The following is a 23,987-nucleotide window of genomic DNA, read 5'->3' on the forward strand; positions in this document are numbered from 1 at the left end:
GTTCTAGATTTAATTTCTTAAGTCTGTCACAATGCTGTTCAGAATTGTCTATGAATCCACTATACTCTCTTATATTGGCTCATTGCAGCCACCACTCCTCCGTGTGTAGTGTGTGTTTGTAACATATATACAAAAAACTGTATGTGTTTGCATTTTAAAATAAATATACAAACTACTATGTGCCTACTACATACTCTGGTTAGAAATAGAACATTACTAGTATCTCAATAGATCCTTGTATAAAACCTTCCCAATTGCAAACACTTGTTCTACACTATTTTTTCCTACAATTAATAATACATCTTAAAGATCTCTTAGTATCTCTATGTCCTTCATAACAACCATTAAGAATTTAGTATTAATTTAATATTTTGTAATAAATTTACCCCTTATGTATATATCCATAGAAATACTAGTTTTCTAATGTTGAATAACACACTACCCCAAAACTTAGTGGCTTAAAAAAAATACACTTATTAACTCCCAGTTTCTGAGAGTCAAAGATTTAGATGTGGATTATATGAGTAGTTCCGGCTCAAAATCTCTGAAAAGGTTGCAGTCAAGATACTGACCAGATTTTAGTCATCTAAAGGTTTGACTGGGGGGAGAGATCTATTTCCAAGATGGTTTACTCACATGGCTGATGACAGGGGTCTTCAGTTCCTCTCAGTGTGGTCGTCTACATAGGGTTGCTTGAGTGTCCTCACATCATGGCAGTGGCTTCTCCCAGAATGAGAGGTCCAAGAGAGAAGGAGAGTAAAGTCACAATGTATTTTAAAACTTAGCCTCAGAAATCACATAACATAATTTCTGCAAAATCTTATTTTGCAGATTGACAGTTGAATAGGATTGTCTATTCAGTGTGGGACTGTTATCGATTCTAGGGCAGGACTACCAGAAGGTAAGGTTCACTGCACTATTTTGGAGGTTGGGTATCACAATAAATACTACACAACTCAGTTCTATTTTTTTCTTTTTCTTTTTTTGTTTGTTTTGTTTTGTTTTTCACTTTATATAATGAATTATATAGTGGGTAGTTTTCTGTGTCTTCCTCAATGTCCCCGCCCCCCTTCTTAGGAGGTTCACAGGCACATTTCCATATTAGCAGTGCTATTTTTTAAAGATTCATCTATGTTGATGTGTGTCTCAGTTCATTTGGACTTAAATACTGCAGACTGCGTGGATTATAAACAACAGAAATTTATTTCTCACAGTTCTGGAGCTTGGGAAGTCCAAGATCAAGGTACCAGCAGCTTCAGTTTCTGGAGAAAGCCTGCTTCCTGGTTTATAGCTCACTGTCTTCTCTCTTGTCCTCACATGGTAGAAGCGGTGAGGGATCTCTCTGGGGTCTGTTTTATATTGGCACTAATCCCATTCATGAGGGCTTCACCCTGATGACCTAATCACTTCTCCAAAACCCCACCGCCAAATACCATCATCTTGGACATTAGGATTCAGCATATGAGTGGGGGTAGCACATAAACATTCAGTCTATTGAAAGGTATGTGACTATTGTCCATTCATTTTTGTTGCTCTATAGTATTCCACAATTTATTTACCCATTCTATTTATGTTATTATAAACAATGCAGTGAGGATATACCCGTATATGTTATGGGAATATGTCTATGCTAATTTACATAAGATATGCCCATGTTTTCTTTTAAGAAAGAAAATAGTTATTTAGAGTGGTTGTACTCGTTTATTTTCCCATAGCAGTGGATGAGAATTTCAATTGCTTTACATTCTTGACAAAGCTTAGTATTGTTCAATTCTAAATTTTGCCAATTCAGTGGGCATGAAATAGTATAATATTTCACTGTGATTGTAACTTACATTTCCCTTATTACTAATGAATTGAACAGCTAACCATCATTATTTCCTCTAAAGTAAATTACCTGTTCTGGAAACTAATTCTTTCTTATGTGAGTTGCAACTACTTTCTCCTGCTTAATGGCTTGTCCTTTGACTTTTTTATGGTATATTTTGATTCACAGAAGTTCTTAACTGTCATAAAGTTAAATCCTTTCCTACTCAAAGCTCATAAAGATACTTTATTTTCTTCCCATAATTTTATAATTTTGTTTTTTTACATTTAAATCTTTCATCCATGTGGGATTGTTTTGTTTAGGGTGTGAGTTAGGGATGTAATTTCATTTTTTAATATGTATTTGTCAATTGCCCATATTTTATTTATTGAATAGTATATCCTTTCTCCACTCATCGGCAATGCCTGTTGTCATAAATCAAGCTTCTATATATTTGGCTCTTTATTGATCTATTGATTTGTTTGTCTGTTCCTGTGCTGATGCCACATTGTTTAACTACTGTAGCTGTGTAATAAGTCTTCATATCTGGTAAGTCAAGTTCCTCTACCTTGTTCTTTTACAGAAGAACTAAGTTTTTTGTGTTTTGCTCTTCCATATACATTTTAGACCAGTTTATTAAGTTCCATGACAAACCATTGGTAACTTGATTAAAGTTGCTGGGATTTGTGTGCAGTTAGTTTGAGGGGCCATTACAGCTTGAATCAACTGAACTTTTGCAAAAAACGACTCTCTAGGGATCCTGGAAAAAAGTGCTAGGAATAACCCCATATATCTTGGAGCGCTTTTTAATCATTTCTTCTAACTGTACTTACCTTGCTCCCCACCATGGAGAGGAGAGAGAGAGAGAGAGAGAGAGAGAGAGGGAGAAAGGGAGGGATTCAAAATGTTAACTAAAGGTGATAAGAGGTGGTATTCAATGGTTTCATCACCACCACTTTCTCTGGCGTACTTTCTGTGTACACACTATTTGGAGAAGTGGAATTGAAAGCAGGAATTTGAGAAGAAAGTGTGAGAAGCATGAAGGGAGGATATGCTGCTTGAAGAGAAAGGACCTTAACTTTGCTGATGGCTGAAGCGGCTGTTTCTATGCTGGTTGTGCTCTGCAGTTTCAGGGGTAGGAATCCTGAATGGGAGATGAGAAAGCCTTCAGAGAGCAGGTGGCATTGGGCCTGGAGCGACTGCGTGGGTTAGTTCCACGATGAGCGTGTATATGGGTGGTGGGGTGAAGCTGTGGCGGGTGGGATTGAAGAAAAATGGTTGTGGGCATTTCAGGCAGACGGAACAGGATAGACAGGAAGGAGAGACAGAGATGATGGGTTTGTGGGAGGCAACAGTAGTTCATTTTAAGTGAGAGATACCGCGGGAAAGATAAGTAGTGGCGCGATTGTGCAAGACCATGAATGCCAAGCCAAGGACTTTAGACTTTATCCCGGGATGGCAGTGGAGGCTCTTGAGTAGGAGAGTAACTGGCTCTGAAATTTGCTTCGGGAAGGTAATTGTGACTGCGTCCCACTGCGGCGCTGGGGAAGGAGCTGAGTGCTGCACTCCCACCTGCAGGGGGCGCGCCGCCCGGCGCAACGCCCTCCCCCGCCCCCTTCCCTGCTGCTCGGGCTTCGGCGCGACGCGCTCGGAACTCGTCTTATCCCTCCTGGACACGCCCCCTCGGGCCTCGGCTAGGCCGCCTGGGCCCGCGCCTTGCGTCACGTCCGCTCTGATTCAAGGCCTGCTGGGGCCGAGGGGCGCGAGGAGAACCTTTGCGCCTGCGCCGGGCCGCAGTCGGTGGCTCTTGCTGAGCGGCCCCCGAGGTTTTGCGCTGGCATTAGCCTGTTTCTGAGCGGGTCACGGTTATCGTCTGTCACTGCACACTCATAGATGTTTTGATTTGTCCCAAGAGATACAGGCAAACAGCGCGGAGGGGCTCGGTCGCCTCCTGACCTTAGCGGCGCCGAGCCCAGCACCGCATCCCTTAGGCTCTCAGCTGAGAAGTGCTGAGTCGCTCGCTTCTCTGCGATAGTCCTTCAGCGGCTTGCTCTCGATCCGCGGCCCAAACGTTCACACGAGTGAAAACCTGCCCCGGCCGCCCCAGCACAGGCTGCGATCCATGTTTCTAGGCGTGTTTTACCTGCAGTCATACCAGGGGCTCGGAGTTGAAGACCGTGCAGGTCTTCAGGTGCAACCTCTTACCCCTCGAGTGCGGGAACGTATGTTTTGCACTTGCACCCCCAGAGACCGTCCGTTTCCGAGGACAACTCCGATTAGGTAACCTTCCTGGAAGTTTCCTCCATGCAACTTTCATTCCTTCAAAATTATTTACTGAGCACCAACTGTGCGTCAAGTACTGTGGGTCCTGGGGATGCAATGACGAACTAGAGCGAACACACACGATGGTTGCGCTCTTGGAGTTTGCATTCTATCCTCGTTGGGACAGATAAACAACTGACCATGATTAAAGGCTGTGATTTAGGTCAGCAAAGAAGTAAACCAGGCTTCCGGGTAGGAACACACAGGTGGGAACTACTCAGCATTATTCGACAAGGCCTCTTGGAGGTGCTGACATTTGTCACCAGCCAAGGGAACGGTCAGGAGCAGAATAAGTTCCAAGCCGAGAAAAGAGCGAAGCCCGTGAGGCAGGGAAGAGGTTGGTGTCTTCTAGGAAGACAAGGCCAGTGTGGCCAGAGGAGGCAAGGTGGAGAAGGCAAACAGGAACCAGACACAGGCGTCGTGGGCCATGGTAAGACGTTGGAACAGAACAATGGGAAAAACCAAGGAATACTGTGGGGCAGAGATTTGATCTTAGTTCAATTGTTTAGGACCACACAAGCCATGTCACACATCATATGGTTTTCCGTATCAGTCCTTTAGATATTTGAACATGGCTGATTGTGTTTTCCCCTGGGACCCCCTTTCCTGCCCCCAACACCTCTGGAAGCTATGGTTGTCCTACTTCATTTTATCCAGAAGGGTTATGAATGACTTTCAAAACGTCATCCTGAACACTGAAAATGTGGAGAATTTTTAACGTAAATCCGGTGTGTGCATTTTTAAAGGAAAGGACCTCAGGCTTTTCTGAGATTCTCAACACCACCACTTAAACATCTCTCATCTCTGTGATCCTGATTCTTGTTCTCTGGAATAGCAGGGTACGATGTCAACTTCAACCCAGGCTAGTTCTCTAAGTTGTCTTCTCACCTGTGAAATGAAAACTAGAAATGCTATGAGGATTAAATGAGATTATGTTTTAAAAAATGCTTAATGGTAAGCCATAGCGCGCCAGCCACACGGTTCCACTATGATAAACAAACACCTGCATCCCTGGGATGGAGGAATACTTTATAGGTAAAGCTCCTTTAGCTTTCCAAACATTCACGAAGTGCCTATTCTGTAGAGTCCCTGGTGAAAAAAGATCTGCCTTGCAGGGGTCTGGTATCTCCCTGAAAGACCCAGGAGAGATAAAGGAAATGTCCACCAGTGAAGTGTTGTGGGATCTGGGAGCTGCAGACAAGGCTTTCATTTCCACTGGAGTTAAGCGGCTATCGGAGTTCATATTTGAAATGGGTTTGAAATATGAAAATATTGAATTTCATTTGAAGTGGGTTTGAAAGACGAACACATTGAATTTTAAACACACCGAAAATCAATATTACACATAAACATTTTATTCTTGACGTGCAAAGGCCGACGGGAAACACTGCGCGCACTTCTATTATCTGACAAATACCGAACAGCAGGTACCGTGAGAAAGGCACCTATCTTTTGTGCAGTCTGTTTACTATACATTGCATGCTCGGGGCAGTCCTTATCTTCATGTTCGGGAACAAAGTACACACATACACACCCCTTTCCGAAAAGAGAAAGGCACAGACTCCCGGAGAGGGGTGGGATCCCTCGTGGCCCAACCACACAATGGGGGCCACCACCGTAGCTCGCCCCCTGCCCCTCCGGACCCCCCCCACCCCCGCCCCACGAGCCCCACTCTAGCCGGGGTTCGACTTCTCCCGTCCCTGTGGCTCCTCCCTTGCAGCTCCGGGGATGCAGTTACCGCCGCTCCGGGCGCCCCCCCGCCCCCCCGAGCTTCCCTCCTCCTGCGCCGGGGAGCCGGAAAACCCGGAGCGAACCGGCCCCGTCCGGCGGCGCATGCTCAGTGGCGAGCAGGTTCAGTTCGCTAGTAGGAAGCCCCAGCGCTACACCCGCGTCGGCGGCGGCCGCGGCGGCACCGCAGGGCAGCCAGATCCCCCAACAGCGACCTCGGGCCTTTCCCCTCCCCCGCTAGACCCCGGCCCCAGCTCCGCCCCGCCCGGGGTCGCTCGCGTTTCGCGGTCTCCGCTGCGCCGAGCGGTCGCCGCGGCCGGAGCGCCCCTCCACACGCCCTCCCCCAGCCGCCGGCTCCGCCGCGGGGCCAGGCCGGGCCCAGGAGCGCAGCCCCGGCAGGCGGGCGGGCGGCGGCCTCGGCAGAGGGCAGCCCGGGGCGGCGCCGGCGGGCCGGGGAGGGGTGGGGGGGCCCGGCCCCTGGGCGGTGGTGCGGGATGCCGCCGCCACCGCCTCTGGGCTGCGTTCGCTCTCTGCGGCGGGTGCCCGTGTCGGGTGGGTGGCCGGCCGCGGGCCTCGCCCCCCAGCACTCTCTCCGCGGCTAGCCCGGCCGCGCGGCGCCCCGAGGGGGCCGGGCCGTCCGGTGGGGCCGCGGCCCTGTTCCGCGCTGCGAGCTCGCCCTCTCGCGGCTCCCGGCCCGGCCGCCGCCGCCCCCTCCCAGTCCAGGGCGCCCCGGGGGCACCATGCAGGCGCAGCAGCTGCCGTACGAGTTTTTCAGCGAGGAGAACGCGCCCAAGTGGCGGGGACTGCTGGTGCCTGCGCTGAAAAAGGTGAGGAGCGCAGGGGACCCCGCTTCCCGGCTGCAGCCCCTGCGAGGGCGCCGGGCCGGGCCGGGCGAGGGCTGGGGAGGCGGGGCGCGCGCGGGGCCGTCTTTCTTCCCGGTCCCATTGCCTCCCCGAAAGGACGGCGCACACGGAGGTTCCCCCACAGTCGCCGGCTGTCGCTGTGGACGTTCACTCCGCGCGTGAGAAGGCCGCAGGAAAGCGGGGAGCGTTTGTCCAGATCATCCAGTTTCTGACAGCTTAAGGTCCTGCCCCTGATTCTCTCAGCAGAGTTGGAGCAGCCTCAGGTCTCCGCGGAGGTCAAAGCAGGCCACTTTTCCGGCTTCTTGGTCTTACCCAGACCTGCTGTCAGCCTCCGGTTTTAGGTGTCCGGTCTGCCCGTTTCAGTGGGCTCGATGTGCTCTGGCCATAATGCTTGCTCTAAGTAATTGCAGAGCTCGCCTGCCAGCAGGAATATGGCCTGCTTTGCTCGCCCTCTGTAATCACTCTTCATTTCCCCCGAATTCCTCCATTCCTCCCATTAACAGGCGCGGGTGTGCACGCCACTCTTTTTTCTTTTCTTTTTCTTTCTTTCCAAAATCTGAGAATTTTGGCACTATCAATTCGGTTTGTGGATCCGAAATTTTAAACTTCCTGTGTTTCTTCAAGTTTGCCACATTGTTATCTAACCTTATATACCCCACGATTTGTACTTTTTAAATGTTAGTGTAATTAGGAAATGTTGCTACATTTTAAAAGCTTCTAAAGCAACATTGTGACTTAACAAATACATTAAAACATCAGGAACTGGTGTGCTTGAATGAACCTTAGAAACAACCAACGTATTTTTTTGTTTTGCTTTTACCTTTTCTGTAAATATAGAAATTGCTTTCTCTTTTAATAGTGTTTCTAAATCCCAGTTTCTTGTTGCTCAAAGAATGATTCATGTTATCTGGTGAAAATATTTTTACTCCTACTGAGAGTTCAGATTATTGGTGTACCTTTTGTTCTAAGCATTTATCCTTTTAAAAACTGTTTCTTGAAAGGTGTCTGATATTTCTCAAAGGCCAGCAACTTTTACTTTCCCTTTTGCCCTGTTCTCCCTCTCCCCCTCTTGGTATCTTACAGTGGAAACTATTTGGTTTGTTAGCAGAATTTGCTCATATATTTCAGATGTAAGTTATTGACTTTTTTCCTTAGGTATCTGACTAGCCACACACATCTCTGTGATACTGTTTTAAAGAAAACCAAAAACAGATGTTGTTTGCCTTGTAGACTTTATTCATTAGAAATCTCTTCAGGCTCTCACTGTATTTCCTGTTGCTTTACCTACATGCTACATCTTAGCTTGTAAAAGAAGGTAAGTCGGAGGTCTCAGTGATGCCAGACCTGATTGGTATCCTGACCAAAGTGGGGAGGAGACAGAAAACTTGTTAAAAAAAAATACAAAAAACCTCCTAAAACATTATCAACTTGGGGCTATTTTGTTTAGAAGCAAGCAACGCCTATCCCAGGGGAACCATGAAGATACTCTTATCAATTGAGGGGACTATGAAGCAGTGAAAAGAGCAGGAGTTGGCAGACCAGGTCCAACTCTGCCACACTGGTGGCCCTTGCTAAGAATCTGTCCACAGAAGCATTTGGTTTGGCTGGCACCGTGTTGTTTTAATTTTAATGTAATTAGTTGCCAATGTTTAAAAATGGGAGATATTACATAAAATCAGAATTTTGAGCTTTTCTTGAAGAGTAGCTCTCCCCACATGGGCCCGCTTTCAAGCAAGGCAGTAAAGTGCTGCAGCTGCCCTCTTTAGACAGCATGTAGTATTTTCAATTTACCACGGCCCTCCACCAGACCTCTGCTTATTTACCTAAACCAGATTTGACTTTAAGCAGAAATGCCCTTGTATGACAGAAAAAGTGATGGGAGGAGGTGGAAGTATACACAATCTGGTTGATAGGTGAGGTTCTTCCAGTTCTTTTATTTATTATTAGTTTCAGGTGTACAAAACAATGTACTAGTTAGATATTTACACCCCTCACAAAGTGATAACCCCCTCTCCCAGTCTACTACCCCTCTGACATCGTATGCAGCTATTATAATACCATTGACTCTATTCCCTATGCTGTACTCCACACCCCGTGGCAATATATGTATACACATACTTACTTATAGTTGACATTCAATATTATTCAACTTCAGCTTCAGGTGTGTAGCATGTTCTCCCAATTCTTATTTAAAATATCTACTAATGATGATTCTAAACCACCTAAAATAAGGTTGAAAATATATTTCATATCGACGTGCTTTGGGTGGCTCAAAACCTGCATTTTCATCTGCATGCTGCTGTGTTTCCCCGAAAAGAAGACCTAGCCAGACCATCAGCTCTCATGCGTCTTTTGGAGCAAAAATTAATATAAATATTATATAAGAACCGGTCTTATATTATAGTAAAATAAGACTGGGTCTTATATTAATTTTTGCTCCAAAAGCCGCATGAGAGCTGGTGGTCCGGCTAGGTCTTCTTTTCAGGGAAACATGGTAGACATTTAATTTGGATATCTCCGTATCTTGAACTTTTCCTTTAGACTTATTGTACTATTTGCCGATGTGCCCAACTTGTATTATCTTACCTGAAGCTCTGTGGAGAGTCTGTTCTTTTCACCTGGACTGCCCTTTGCCTGGCCTAACACTACTTCTTCTGCACTAGTTTGACCTCAGATCTTTTCTCAAATCTTCAGGGCTGAGTGGGATAGTCTTTATTTTCTGTTAGTACCCTTGCCTAGCACTTAACAATGAATTCTAAGTGTCTATATAATTGACCCCCTCCCTTCACCCCAGCTCTTCTCCAACTAGTTTGGATGGTCCTTGAAGACAAGGATAATATTTTACCCTTGTTTTATCCTCCCATGTATACAGTGCCTGACACCTAGTAAGCACTTAAATTTGAATGAATGGTTGAGGGAATATCCAAACTAAAATCATCAACTCCCTTCCACCTACCATTACAATTTTTTTCTCTTGATTAATAGCTTTATTATTTTTTGTGACTGGTTCAAAACTTTGGAGTCATCTCTGACTTTTCTCTTTGCCTTACTGACTACAACCCAGGTAAACCTGTAGATTCGTTCCCCTTTGACATGTTCTAATCTGTTCCCTCCTACTCCAACTGCTCTGAGTCCCCCTTCCCAGACTACTGGGATAGCCACTTAACTGAGTTCACTGCCCCTCACCTCTCATTTATTTATTTATTTATTTATTTATTTATTTATTTATTTATTTATTATTATTTTAATTGGGGAATATTGGGGAACAGTGTGTTTTTCCAGGGCCCATCAGCTCCAAGTCAAGTCATTGTCCTTCAATCTAGTTGTGGAGGGCACATCTCAGCTCCAAGTCCAGTCGCCATTTTCAATCATTAGTTGCAGGGGGTGTAGCCCACCGTCCCATGTGGGAATTGAACCAGCAACCTTGTTGTTAAGAGCTCCCACTCTAACCAACTGAGTCATCTGGCTGCCCCTGTCTATTTATTATTCAAGTTTTAGAAGTTATAGTACACTTCTGAAGATGTCACAGGTTTGTTTAGAAACGTGGATGTCTTTTGAGGGCATAGAATGAAGTGCACATTCTTTATCATGGAATTGATGATGATAGATGATCTGGCTTCATTCTGCTTTTCTGACTGGATTGCCTATATTTCTATTCTTTATGCTTCAGCCAGACTGCTTTACTATTTTTTTTTAAATTTATTGGGATGACAATTGTTAGTGAAATTACATAGATTTCAGGTGTACAATTCTGTATTACATCATCTATAAATCCCATTGTGTGTTCACCACCCAGAGTCAGTTCTCCTGTCATCACCATGTATTTGATACTATTTTTCTTGAATATGCCCAGAATGTCTCACTGCATCTGTCAGTCTAAGTTCTAGCTTAAATACTGCACAAATGTATCATGCCTACTGCAGACCAAGTATTGCCCTCAGCACTAAAGATGAAAAGGTAAATGACATCATCCAGAAATGACTAAGTTAGAATATGATGGGAAGTGGCATGAGTTTGGAGAGGAAACTGGTTTTTAGAGAATGTTTTGTATGTTAAGCTAAAGAGATTGAATTTTGTCTAGAGGGGATAGAAGTTACTGAGGAATTTTAAATAGGGGAGTAACATCAGATATGAATTTTAGAAAATTCACTTTGGCCATAGAATAGAAAATGCATCGGAGAAGAATGAGACCTGCAGTAAGGAGAAAAGTTAGAAGGCTAGTTTATTAGTCTAGCCAAGAGATGATATGCATTTGAATTAAGAGTGCATTTTGAACTAGGATGGAAGTATGGGGGTGGATTTTATTTGAAAGATGTTTAAAAGGCAGAATTGACAGGACCTAGTAACTCGCTGAATGATTGGGGGAAGTGGTAAGATAGCAGGAAGACTCTTTTAAGTGTTTGGTTTGAATGCCTTGAGTCAGGATAGAGAATGTAGGGGCAGAACCCGTTGTTAGGAAGGAGAGAGTGGCGTGATGAATTTTGGACATGTTGATTTAAAAGTCCTTTTGGGTTATCCAGGTGGACTTGTCAAGCTGGCAGTTGGTTGTTGGTATCTGGTGGGGCAGATTTGGGACTTCTAGGTGTGTAAGTAAAGCCATAAGAATAGATGAAGCCTGTATCCATACAAATGCTTACACGTGAATGTTCATGGCAGCTCTGCTCAGCAAAAAATTAGAAACAACCCAAATGTTCATCAGCAGGTGAATGAATAAATGCATTGCGATACAGCCACATATTGGAATACTACTAGCAATAGAAAGAAAGAATGAACTATTGATGCACAGGACAACATGGCTGAATCTCAAGAGAATGAAAGAAGCCAGACTAAAAAAAAGAGTATATACTGTATAATTCTATTTATATGAAATTCCAGAAAATGCAAACCAATCTACAGTGACAAAAAGCAGGCCAGTAGTTGTGTTAGGGGGGAAACTTTCATGTTCATTTGTCTTGATTGTGCTGATAATTTCGGGCGTGTATACATATGTTAGAATTTAACAGATTGTACAGCTACAGTATCTGCAATTCATTGTATGTCATTGTACCTCAAAGAAAGTGTTGAAAAAAAGTAGATGAGGTCACCCACTGAAAATGACTAGAGGTAAGACTGAAATAGGACTGGCAGTAGAAGTGGAAGAAGACAGTGGACAATATCATGTAGGGGGAGAGCAGAGGGAAAAGAGTGAGTAAAGGAGATTAAGAAGGAAGGAGTCAGGTAGAAAGAAGGAGTCTCTAGTGTTCAAGAAGCTGAGAAAAAAAGGAGTTTCAAGAAAAGAGTAATTAACTAACTCAGGCTTCAGAAAAGTCAAATAAGCTACTTGAAAAGTATTAGGTTTGATGGCTACAGAAAAGTCAAGTAAGGTACCTGAAAAAATGTTAGATTTGACAGCCAAGGGGTCACTTATGACCTAGCAGTTTCAGTTTGAGGGTAGAAGATGGAAGAGCGTGGAAAAAGAATAACAAGGACAGGTGACTTTTTTTTTCAGATTATTTTTTCTAGAAGCTTGGAAACAAAGGGAAAAGAGATACATCTATGGCAAGAAGGGGATTCAAGGTGGGGCAGGACACTTTTGTTTTTATTTGAAGGTGAGGGAATCTGGTATATGTTAGGAACCTTTGGGGAAGGAGCTGGTAGAGAGTGCTGGTGAAATACTGAACAAGAAGATAAGCTCCGGAACACAAGCTTGGGATTTGCCTTGAACTATTTGCTGGTACTATTTTAAATGCCTCACATATGTTCTCTAATTCTCACAGGATACTGCTATTGCCTTCATTTTACAAGAGGAAACTGAGGTTTGGAAAGGGCAATTTGGTTACACAGTCTGCATTTTTAAATACTATGTTATGCTACCTCTGGCAGGGGTGATGACATTCTTCTGAAATGGGAGGGAAAGAGATAAAGATGGGTTTGTAGGTGGAGAGCAGGGAGGTCATGCTAGGTAGCCTCTATTTTCATGATGAAATGAAAGGCAAGAGCCTTTACACAGAGTGAGGAAAGAAAAATGAGTAAGGATTTAAGAAGCATGATGAAATTTTGGAATTGCTGCTGTAGATTGTGGAGGAGGAGCCAACCAGTGAATTAGAAAGGAATTGCCCAGCAGTGTTGAGCGTGGAGACCATAAATTTGGAGTAGCATTCATTGGTCTGGTGGTTGTGAGATTTTCCTCCAGCAGCAATCATTAGTTCAGGTAAATGAGTAGAGAAGGATAGTTGATTTCCCATGGCTGTGGTAGGGACTAAGAAGATAGGGATATTTCAGGTGACAGAGAAAAAGCAAAACTACAAAAGAGGTAAATGAGGTATTAATGAAGGCTCCATGGATTAGAAATCTAGATAAATTGGAAGAGGAGGATAATGGGAGTAGATAGGGTATTATGGTTAGAGATGATGATAATTATATTTTGGGGTTTTAAGATTCCAGAGAGGAAGGAGATTAGATAATTAGGAGATGTGTTGCATGCATGGATGATGAAGTCCACGAGGATTGTGTAATGTATTATAGTGGAGAAAAGACTAATGCAGCAGTGGCAGTGAGGTCCAGAAATCACAGCGGTGAGGATGCTTTAGCCAAATCACAATAAAAGTGGCAGCTACTCCCCACTTCCCTATAATGTATATGGATGGAATAGGGGAAAAAATGCACCTCATTTTAGAATAGTTTGTCTTGTGATCAAGTTTTTTACCCAACATTTTATTATGAAAAATTTCAAATATACAGGAAAGTTGACAGAATTATTATAAATACCAATATACCCATCACATAGAGTCCGTAATTTCCCATTTATTGTGTTTGCTTTATCACATGCTTATCCATACTTCCATCCATCTACCAATATATGTTATGTTTTGATGTATTTCAAAGTAAGTTGCAGATATCAGTATACTTTACCCCTAAACATTTTAGCATTCGTGTCATTAACTAGAGTTTAGTATTAGTTTATGGTTCTTTTTGTTTATTAGGTAAAATTTATGTACAGTGGAATACACAAATATTAATTGTGCCATTTAATAAGTTTTAACAAATGACTACAACCCAAGGCTTTACCAAGGTGTCAAATGTTACTTTCATTTGGGAAATTTCCTTCATGTGTCTTCTTAGTCAAACCCTGTCCCCTCCCAGAAGCAACTGTTGTTCTGATCTTTTGTCATCCTACTATAAATTTATGTATTCCAGAATGTCATATAAATAAAATCATGCAGTGTATATTTTTGGTAAGGCTTTAGAGGTTGTGTGTATCAAGAATTTGGTCCTTTTTTCTATCACAGGAATATGTCAAAAGTTTGTCAACTAGATGCATAACTGGGAGTTTTCCATTTTGGGGCCATTATGAATTAAAGCTGCCATGAATGTTCTTATACAAGTCTTTTTGTATACATATGTTTTCATTTCTCTTGAGTAAATGCCAGGAGAAATGTCTCATAGAGTGTCTGTTTAGTTTTATGAGAAACTGCCAAACCTTTTCTCAAAGTGGTTGTAACACAGTTTGCATTCCCACCATGTATGAGAGTTCCAGTTGCTCCATATTCTTGCCTATATTTGGTGTTATTAGTCTTTAATTTTAGTCATTGTGATAGAGGTGTAGTGGTATCTCATTGTGATTTTAATTTGCATTCTCCTGATGACTAATAACATTAAGCACTTATTCATGTTCTTATTGACCATTCATATATCTTCATTTGGACAGTGTCTGCATAAATCTGTTGCCCATTTAAAAAATTGAGTTGTTTTTCTTTTTAGTATTTTAAAATTTAGTATATTGTTATATATCCCGGATAACTGTCTTTTATCAGTTACATGATTTATGAATATTTTCTTCTAGCCTGTGACTTGTCTGTTCATTTTTCTAATGGTGTTTTTAAAAATTATTTGTTTTTTTCAATTACAGTTGACATTCAATATTATATTAGTTCCAGGTATACAGAACAGTGGTTAGACATTTATATAATTTATGAAGTGATCCCCCTGATTAGTCTAGTACCCACTTGGCACCATACCGTAGTTATTGCAATATTATTGACTATATTCCCTGTACTTTACATCCCTGTAACTATTTTCTAACTACCACTTTTTAGTTCTTAATCCCTTCACTTTTCTCACCGAGCCTCCCAACCCCTCTCCCATCTTCTGGTAGTGTTTTTTGATGAGCAGAAGTTTTTTATATTGAAGGGTTCAAATTTATCAATTTTTTTCTTTGAAGGTTATTTATTGCTCTCTGTTCCAAGAACCCCTTGCTTGCCACCAAGTCATGAAGATATTCTCTTCTAATGCTGTTTTCTTAAAAGCTTTATAGTTTTTGCTTTTACATAATCTATGGTTCATTTCAAATTAATTGTGTGTGGTATAAGGTAGAAATTGAAATTTTTTTTTTAATATTGAAATCTAGTTATTTTATAACTATCTGTTGAAGAGACGTTCCTTTTTCTGTTGGATTGTGTTAATGTTTTTCTGGAAATTAAATGAATATATGTAATATTTATGTGATTATATACAAGTATTTAAATATGTACTATATAATAAACATATTACATATTATATACAATATATGTGTGTGTATGTATACATATATCTAGGCTCTCCATTCTGTTCCATTGATCTATTTATTTATCTTCACTCCAGTACCACATTATTGATTACTGTAATTTTACAGTAAGTCTTACAATTTTGTTCTCCTTTTAAAATATTGTTTTAGTGTTTCTGGATTTTGCATTTTAATATAAATTTTGAGCTAGCCTGCCAGTTTCTACCAAAAAAAAAATTGGTGAGATTTTGGTTATGATTGCATTAAATCTATAGGTCACTAGAAAGAATTGACATCTTAACAATGTTAAATCTTTGGATCCATGAACATGGTACATCTGTCCATTTATTTAGAGGTTTTTCTCTCAGCAATACTGTAGTTTGCAGTGTAGACGTCTTACATGTCTTTGGTTAAGTTTAATCCTAAATATTTTGTTTTCTGATGCTATCATAAATTGTTTTAAAAATTTATTTTCCAGTTGTTTGCTACAAGTACATAAACATACAGCTGATTTTGTATATTGATCTTGTAGCCTTTGACCTTATTGGTACTTGTTTTGTAGACTCCATAGAATTTTTTTTTTTTACATAATTATGTCATCTGCAAATAGAGACAGTCTGATAGTTATCTGTGTAATTATCTTTCTACCTATCTGCCCTTTACTGGCTAGGACCTCCATTACAATGTTGACTCAGAGTAGTGGGAGTGGTCATTCTTACCATGTTCCCATTCTTAAGGGAAGCATTTCTTATTTCACCATTAAGTGTGATGTTAGTTGTTAGTTTATCAGATTGAGGATATCCCCTTCCATTTCTAGTTTTCTGAGAGTTTTGGAGGTTTTTTCCATAAATGGGTATTGAATTTTATCAAAAGATTTTTCTTTGTTAAAGTTATTATAAGGTTTTTCTTTTTTATGCTGTCACTATGGTAAATTACATTGATTTTTCAATGTTAAAACAACCTTACATTTCCTGAATAAACCATAGTAGATAGTTTTTTATTGAGTTTCTGCTATGTGTCAATATTCTAGGCACTATGCTTGGTACTTTACATACTTAATCTCTGCTCCACTCATTGACTTTTCAAGGTGCCAATTTTTACAGCTGAGTTTTACAGCTAACAAAATGGATCCTCAGAGAGGCAAATTGTCATCATAACTAATAAGGAGTAGAATTAGGATTTGAATCTAAGTCTGTCTAGCTTTAAACAGCTCTTCCCACTCTACTGTGTTGTTTGCTTTGAGTAGGCAGTATATATAATACAGCACAATAGTATCCTAATTGTCCTGCACCTTCAACTTTAGGGAAGAAGTGCTGTTAGGAGAGAGGGAAGCTGAATGAAGAGGGCTTTGAAAACTCTTGCTTTTAGCTGAGAAGCTCAGCCCTTTTACATACTGGGGCTCTGCAAAGGATAACATTTGAAAGAAAAGCTTCTGTTGTATTTAAAAAGTAAGAATTTTAAAGGTACCAGTTAATGGAAAGATCGATCATAAAGGAAAGGGCTGATAAATAGTGGCAATAGGAAGCTATCCTCGTGTGTGTTTATGTTTGGGAGTGATAGAAGTGAAATTTTTTTTTTTTTTTTAAAGATTTTATTGTCGAAGGGGAACAGGACTTTATTGGGGAACAGTGTGTACTTCCAGGACTTTTTTCCAAGTCAAGTTGTTGTCCTTTCAATCTTAGTTGTGGAGGGCACAGCTCAGCTCCAGGTCCAGTTGCCGTTTTCTAGTTGCAGGGGGCGCAGCCCACCATCCCTTGCAGGAGTTGAACCGACAACCTTGTGGTTGAGAGGACGCTCTCCAACCAACTGAGCCATCCGGGAGCTCAGCGGCAGCTCAGCTCAAGGTGCTGTGTTCAATCTTAGTTGCAGGGGGCGGAGCCCACCATCCCTTGTGGGACTCGAGGAATTGAACCGGCAACCTTGTGGTTGAGAGCCCACTGGCCCATGTGGGAATCGAACCGGCAGCCTTCGGATTTAGGAGCACGGAGCTCCAACCGCCTGTAGAAGTGAAATTTTAAGTGGAAGTTAGCCAGGTAAGAATTAGGAGGAAGTGTGTTTCAAGAGGAACTCAGCATCTTAGGAGACCTGAGTAGCTGGAGTCTGAAGTGTGCAGCCAGATATTGTGAGCCAAACTATTGCAGCCTGTGAGCAGTGGGGAACCACTGAAGGGTTTTAAGCAGTGTATTGAAAATTAGGTGTGAATTCTAAAGGGTCACTGTCTGCTTTATACAGCATGGATTAAATGGCAGTAGAACTGTAGGCATGAAGGCATTTTTTTAAAATTATTTTTTTAATTGGGGAATATTGGGGAACAATGTGTTTTTCCAGGGCCCATCAGCTCCAAGTCGTTGTCCTTCAATCTACTTGTGGAGGGCGCAGTTCAGCTCCAAGTCCAGTCACTGTTTCCAATCTTTAGTTGTCAAGGAGCACAGCTCACCATTCCATGGGAGAATTGAACCGGCAACCTTGCTGTTGAGAAATTGTGCTCTAACCAACTGAGTCATCCGGCCTCCCCTCTGGAAGCTCAGCAGCAATCTCGTGATCTTCAATCTAGTCTTGGAGGACGCAGCTCACTGGCCCATGTGGGAATCAATCCGGTAACCCTGTTGTTAGAGCTCACACTCTAGCCAACTGAGCCATCCGGGCCCCCAGTTGGGAGACTTTTGCAGCAATTCATGGAATGGATGATGGTGGGCTTGACTAGAGCAGTAGCTGTGTGGAAAGAGAAAAGTGGATAGATTTTAGATTTGGAGGTAGATTGGTGATTGAATGACAGGGTAGTGAGCTGGATATAAGCTGATACCCAGGTTTTTGGCTGAAGAGTCTAAATGGTAATGATGATGCCAGAGAGGATACTGAGAGAAGAGCATAACTGAAGAGGAACTAAGAAACCATCAGTACTCCGGGAAAGCGATTGTGAGAGAATTGTACTGTGACAGATTTACACTTTGGGGAGTAGCTAAGATGCCAAGCATGGAAAGCATCTTTCTTGGACTGTTTTTGTTAATTACAGGCAGGTACAACTTGAAGGCTCTGGTGATGTCTTTCAAAGTACATGTCAATCGCCATCTCCTCTGCAAAGGCTTTCCACTACAACTCTATCCCCTAAGTAAAATGAATCTCTTAATTTCCTTAGTACTTTATATATACCTCAATGTTAGCACTTAATGACAATCTCCCATTTAAAGTTTGTATCTGTGGCTTCTCTCCTCCTCTGTATTGGGAGTTACTTGAGGGCAAGAATACAGTCCTACTCACCTTTGTATTCTCTATAATGCTTAGCATATTTCTCATGCATAGCAGGTGCTCAGTACATGTTTATTAAATTGCATGTGGTTCTGAGTCTGTCCCCTCAGGAACATACTAGTAATGTATAGCGTTAGATGGGTCTTAGTTGATATCTTCACCAGTCAAAAGGCATCGGAATTGTCATGTTCCGTGTATTCTATTTTAACAAATAGGGAAGCAAATGCTACATATTTTAGGAATAATTCATTTAAAATGATTAGATGTTTTCTTTTTTGTTATTAGTTTCAGGTGTACAAAAACAACATAATGATTAGACATTTACACCCCTCACAAAGTGATAACCCCAACAAGTCTACTACCCATGTGACACTGTACGTAGCTATTCCAATTCCATTGACTATATTATCTATGCTGTACTTCACATCCCATGAACATACATGTATATATGTACATATATCGTGTTTCCCCGAAAATAAGACCTAGCTGAACAATCAGCTCTAATACGTCTTTTGGAGCAAAAATTACTCTAAGACCCGGTCTTATTTTACTTTAAGACCAGGTATAATATAATATAACATAACATAACATAACATAACAAAATATAATATATAATAAATACTGGGTCTTATATTGATTTTTGCTCCAAAAGACACATTAGAGCTGATTGTCCAGCTAGGTCTTATTTTCGGGGAAACAGGGTGTGTGTGTGTGTGTGTGTGTGTGTGTGTGTGTGTGTATGTGTATATATGTATATATATATTTTACATTATAGTTGACATTCAGTATTATTTTATCTTAGTTTCAGGTGTGCAGTGCAGTGGTTAGGCGTTTATATAATTTATGAAGTGATTCTCCCTGATAAGTCTAGTAACCATCTGACACCATACGTAGTTTTTACAACATTATTGACTGTATTCCCCGTATTGTATTTCACATCCCTGTGACTATTTTGTGACCACCAATTTAAAATGACTAGATTTTTTGAAAACGTGTAATGCTTCCAGGGAGGCGCAGATACCAAGATGGGATCAAGTAGGCAAGAAATTTATTAAAAGTGCTTGTGAGAGAAAATGAGGAGTCGTCAGACTGTGACGCAAGTCTGGCTCCAAGTGGAGGAGAGTAAGGAAGGAAGGACATTTAGGTGAAAGTGTCTTAGACTGAGTGCAGTTCTAAGGAAAGTTCACCAAGGCATCGGGAAGTACTTGAGGGAAAGTTGCCTATCACAGGAATTCCTCGTTTCCCAGGAATAGGAGGCTTAGTGTGTAGCACTGCTGTGCTCAGTCACTGACCGGGAGCAGCCAGTGAGAAGTGCGGCCTCGCACGGAAACAGTGATGGATTTCAGAGTGCACCAGCTCTCAGTCCATTACGTTCCCTGTAATCAGACATCTGAGAGGCTCAGTCTCATAGCCAGTTGGGGTCCTCTCTGGCTATAAATTGCCTGATTCAAGATAATTGAATTATAGTCTTCCCCCACTTAAAGTGGGTAATTTGTTCCTCCAAAACCCTTTATGTTTAAAAAAATATCTTAGGGTTTGTTCTAAAAGTCAAAACTTAATTGCCATACATAGTAATAGTACACAATTTGCTGTGCTGGTTATCAGATGAAGTGTGCATTTCATATTAAAGTGTATTCCATCATTAAACCTTTAATGTACGAAACCAGAAACATAGCAGTAAAGACAAAAGTAAACAATGCGGGTAATGCTCATAGTATTACTATGTGAACCTAGTGACCAGGGACGCTTCAGGCACCTCAGCAGTACCCTGAGCAGTCCAGCCATCCAGTAAGGAAGATGACTGCTTGTGGGTTTTCCTTTCTCCGCTGGACTACCTTAGAGGCAGAGGAAAACAAATCAGTAAAAGAAATTCCTCATAAAGTCAAATTCTAAAAAACCTTCCATTTGAGTTGAGGATGGGGTACACATTGGAGAAAAGTAATTTAAAGTTTTCTTTTTATGGACCTTAATTGCTCCGATATTATTTTAAAAATAGATATTTTAAGACTGTAACACTAAGATAATTTTGAAAAAAAATTTCTTTAATGCTGTTTTCCTGCTGATTTTTCCTCGTTTGGTTTTATTCACTAAACTTGTTGAGCACTTATTGTATGGTAAGCATTATGTCTCTACAATTAAAAAACAATTGTTGATTTTATGAAACTTATATCTCGTGATTAAAAAAATTATGATTTGCCCATATGTGTTAAAATATCCCAATTGCAAATGGGATTAATCCTCATATATAGAAAGCAGTTTTGGTCAAGCTTAAAAAGTAAATATTAAAACAACTCTTGAAGATTAAAAAAAAGCTGAGTTTTTAATTAACAGAGACTTTTTATAGTAAGCTAACTTAAATTCCAGTTATTCTTTTAGAATTACTGAAACAAACTTTTCCCTTTTTCTTTTTTTTTCCTCCCCTGAGTTCATATCATCTTTAATTGCCAACACTAGGGAAGAAGTTTGTTTTTCAAACTCTATCTGATGCTCAAAGAAAGAATTCCATAGAAAGTAAGCTTTAAAAACACAAATTCCGTATCCCCTCCTAGATATTCACAGTGCATATCAGTGTATTATAGGTCCTAAAAAAATCTCAACTTTGTTTAATCCCACATTTCCAAAATTTGTTTGATCATGAAACACTTTCAGAATACCCCAGTAACACATCCTACAGTTTCCAAGCAGCATTCATTTTGGAAATGCTGCTGTCGGTTAGTTGCCTTCTGTGTTACTCACTCATTTACCCTTGGTTGGTGCCACTTACCATTAATCAGGGACTCCTTCGAACTGTTCTCCTTCTTTATAGATAAGTACTATTTTCTATTTTACGTATAATCTAAATCATTTGCATGTAAATGGATTTATATGTATTCCCCAATAATTGGTAATGGGATGCAGCTACTGATAGTTACATTCACAGCTGTTCTGTTTAAAAAACTTTGTTAGGATTCTGATTTCTGTACACACATTTAATAACTTTTAATTTTTTTATTGTGGTAATATATATATTTTTTACATAAAGTTAGCCATTTTTAAGTGTATTAATTCAGTGCCAATAAGTACATTTACAGGGTTGTGCAACCATCACCATTAAGCAACTCTCCACTTCCCCCTCCCCAGCCCCGGGTAACCTCTAATCTACTTTCTGTCTCTATGAATTTGCCTATTTTATCTATTTCATATAAGTGAAATCGTACAGTATTTGTCTTTTTATGTCTGACTTATTTCACTTAGCATTATGTCTTCAAGATTCATCCATGGTGTAGCATGTATTAGAATTTCATTACTTTTTAAGGCTAAATATATACATATATATATATATATGATACTTATCACATATTTATCACATGTATATCATATATATATATATATATCACATTAGTTTATCCATTTATCTGTTGATGGACACTTGGGTTGTTTCTACCTTTTGCCTATTGTGAATAATGCTACAATGAGCATTGGTGTATAAGTATCTGAGTCCCTGTTTTCAATTATTTTGGGCATATACCTAGCAGTAGAATTGCTGGGTCATTTAGTAATGCTATGTTCAGCTTTTTCAGGAACTACAACACTGTTTTCCACAGTAGCCTCACCATTTTGCATTCCTTCCAGCAATACACCAAGTTTTCAATTTCCCCGTTTCTTCACCTACACTTGATATTTTTTAATTGCCGTCTTCGTTCATGTGAAATATCTCACTGTGCTTTTGGTTTGAATTTCCTTACTGACTAATGATGCTGAGCATGTTTTCATGTGCTTGTTGGCCATTTGTATATTTTCTTTGGAGAAATGTTACTCAAGTCTATTACCCAGTTTTTTATTAGGCTGTTTGTATTTTTGTTGTTGAATTTTACGAGATCATGATATAGTCTTGATATTAGACCCGTATCAGATATATGATTGTTAAATATTTTCTCCCATTCAGACCCAATCAAAAGTTTTTAATTTTAATGAAGTTCAATTTATCTATTTTTTTTCTTTCATTGCTTATGCTTTTGGTATCATATCCAAGAATCCATTGCCAAATCCAAGGTCATGAAGATTTACTCCTAAGTTTTCTTCTAAGAAATTTATGGTTTTAGCCTTTATATTTGGATTGATACGTTTTAGGTTAAATTTTGTATTTGGCATGAGTTAGGTTTCCTTTTACATGTGGAAATCCGGTAGTCCTAACACCATTTGTTGAACAGTTTGATCTTTACCCATTGAACAGACGAGGTACCTTTGTCGAAAATCAATTCAACGTAAATGTAGACATTTATTTCTGAACTCTTGATTCTATTCCATTGGTCTGCGCATCATCTTTATGGCAGTACCACGCTATATTGATTACTGTAGTATTGTGTAGTAAGTTTTGAAATCAGAAAGTGATCCTCCAACTTTTTCACAATTGTTTTGGCTACTTAGCACCCCTTGCAATTCCATACGAATTTGAAAATTGGCATTTCCACTTCTGCAAAAGTGACTGTTGGAATTTTGCTAGGGATTGCGTTAAATATGTAGAATATTTTGGTAGTATTGATATCTTAACAGTATTAAGTCTTCCTATCCAGGAAAACAGAATGTCTTTCCATTTATTTAGGTCTTCTTTAATTTTCTCTAGCAATGTTTTGTTGTGTTGTGTTTTTCTAAGTATTTGTAGTTTCCCTTGTGATTTCTTCTTTGACTCATTGATGTCTAAGAATGTGTTCTTTAATTTGTACATATTTGTTTTCAGGATAAAAGTCTTTCACCTTAATTCAATTGGTTAAATCTATTTCTAGATATTTTATTCTTTTAGGTGCTATTATTCTTTTAGTTGCTAAATAGAATTACATTCCTAATTTATTTTTAAGACTTGTATGTTGCAGGTGTATAGAAACACAAATGCTTTTTGTGATTGGTTTTGTTCCGCAACTTTGTTGAATTTACTAGCTCTGGTAACTTTCTTGTGGATTCTTTGGGGATTTTTCTATGTATAGGATTACATCATATGCAAATAGAAGTAGTTTTACTTCTTCCTTTCCATTATGGATGCCTTTTATGTATGTATATATGTATGTATTTATTTTTGTCTGATTGCTGTGGCTAGAACTTCTAGTATAATTTTGAATAGCATCGATGAAAGTGGGCATCCTTGTCTTATTCCTGACCTTGGGGGAAAGCTTTCAGTTTTTCACCATTCAGTATAATATTAGCTGTGGGTTTGTCAAATACCCTATATTATATTGAGGAAGTTCCCTTCTATTCCTGTTTTTGTACGTGTTTTTATTATGAAAGGATGTGGGTTTTTTCAATATCTTTTCTGAGTTAATTGAGAGATTGTGTGTGTGTTTTTCCTTCATTCTATTAATGTGTATTATTACATTGATCGATTTTTTTACATTGAATCATTTTTGTATTCTTGGGATAAATCCCACTTAGTCAAGGTGTAAAATCTTTTTTTAATATGCTGTTGGATTCAGTTTGCTGATATTTTGTTAAGGGTTTTGCATCTATACTCAAAGGATATTAGTCTGTA

General features: G+C 40.2%; 1 protein-coding gene across 3 annotated transcripts in view; it reads left to right on the forward strand.

Moving 5' to 3' along the window:
• Positions 1-6,382: 6,382 nt before the first annotated feature.
• The window catches only part of SOS1 (SOS Ras/Rac guanine nucleotide exchange factor 1), a 121,893-nt gene continuing 104,288 nt past the window's right edge, over positions 6,383-23,987 (forward strand). For 2 of the 3 annotated variants that reach the window (XM_081068679.1, XM_081068681.1), the window contains exon 1: positions 6,383-6,684. In XM_081068679.1, coding sequence (XP_080924805.1) covers positions 6,598-6,684 — 87 coding nt within the window. In that variant the 5' untranslated portion in view covers positions 6,383-6,597. The remainder of the gene's footprint in view (positions 6,685-23,987) is intronic. The other variant, XM_081068680.1, reaches the window with a different exon arrangement.

The sequence above is a fragment of the Rhinolophus hipposideros genome (genome assembly GCF_964194185.1).
Source record: "Rhinolophus hipposideros genome assembly, chromosome: 12".
NCBI lineage: Eukaryota > Metazoa > Chordata > Mammalia > Chiroptera > Rhinolophidae > Rhinolophus > Rhinolophus hipposideros.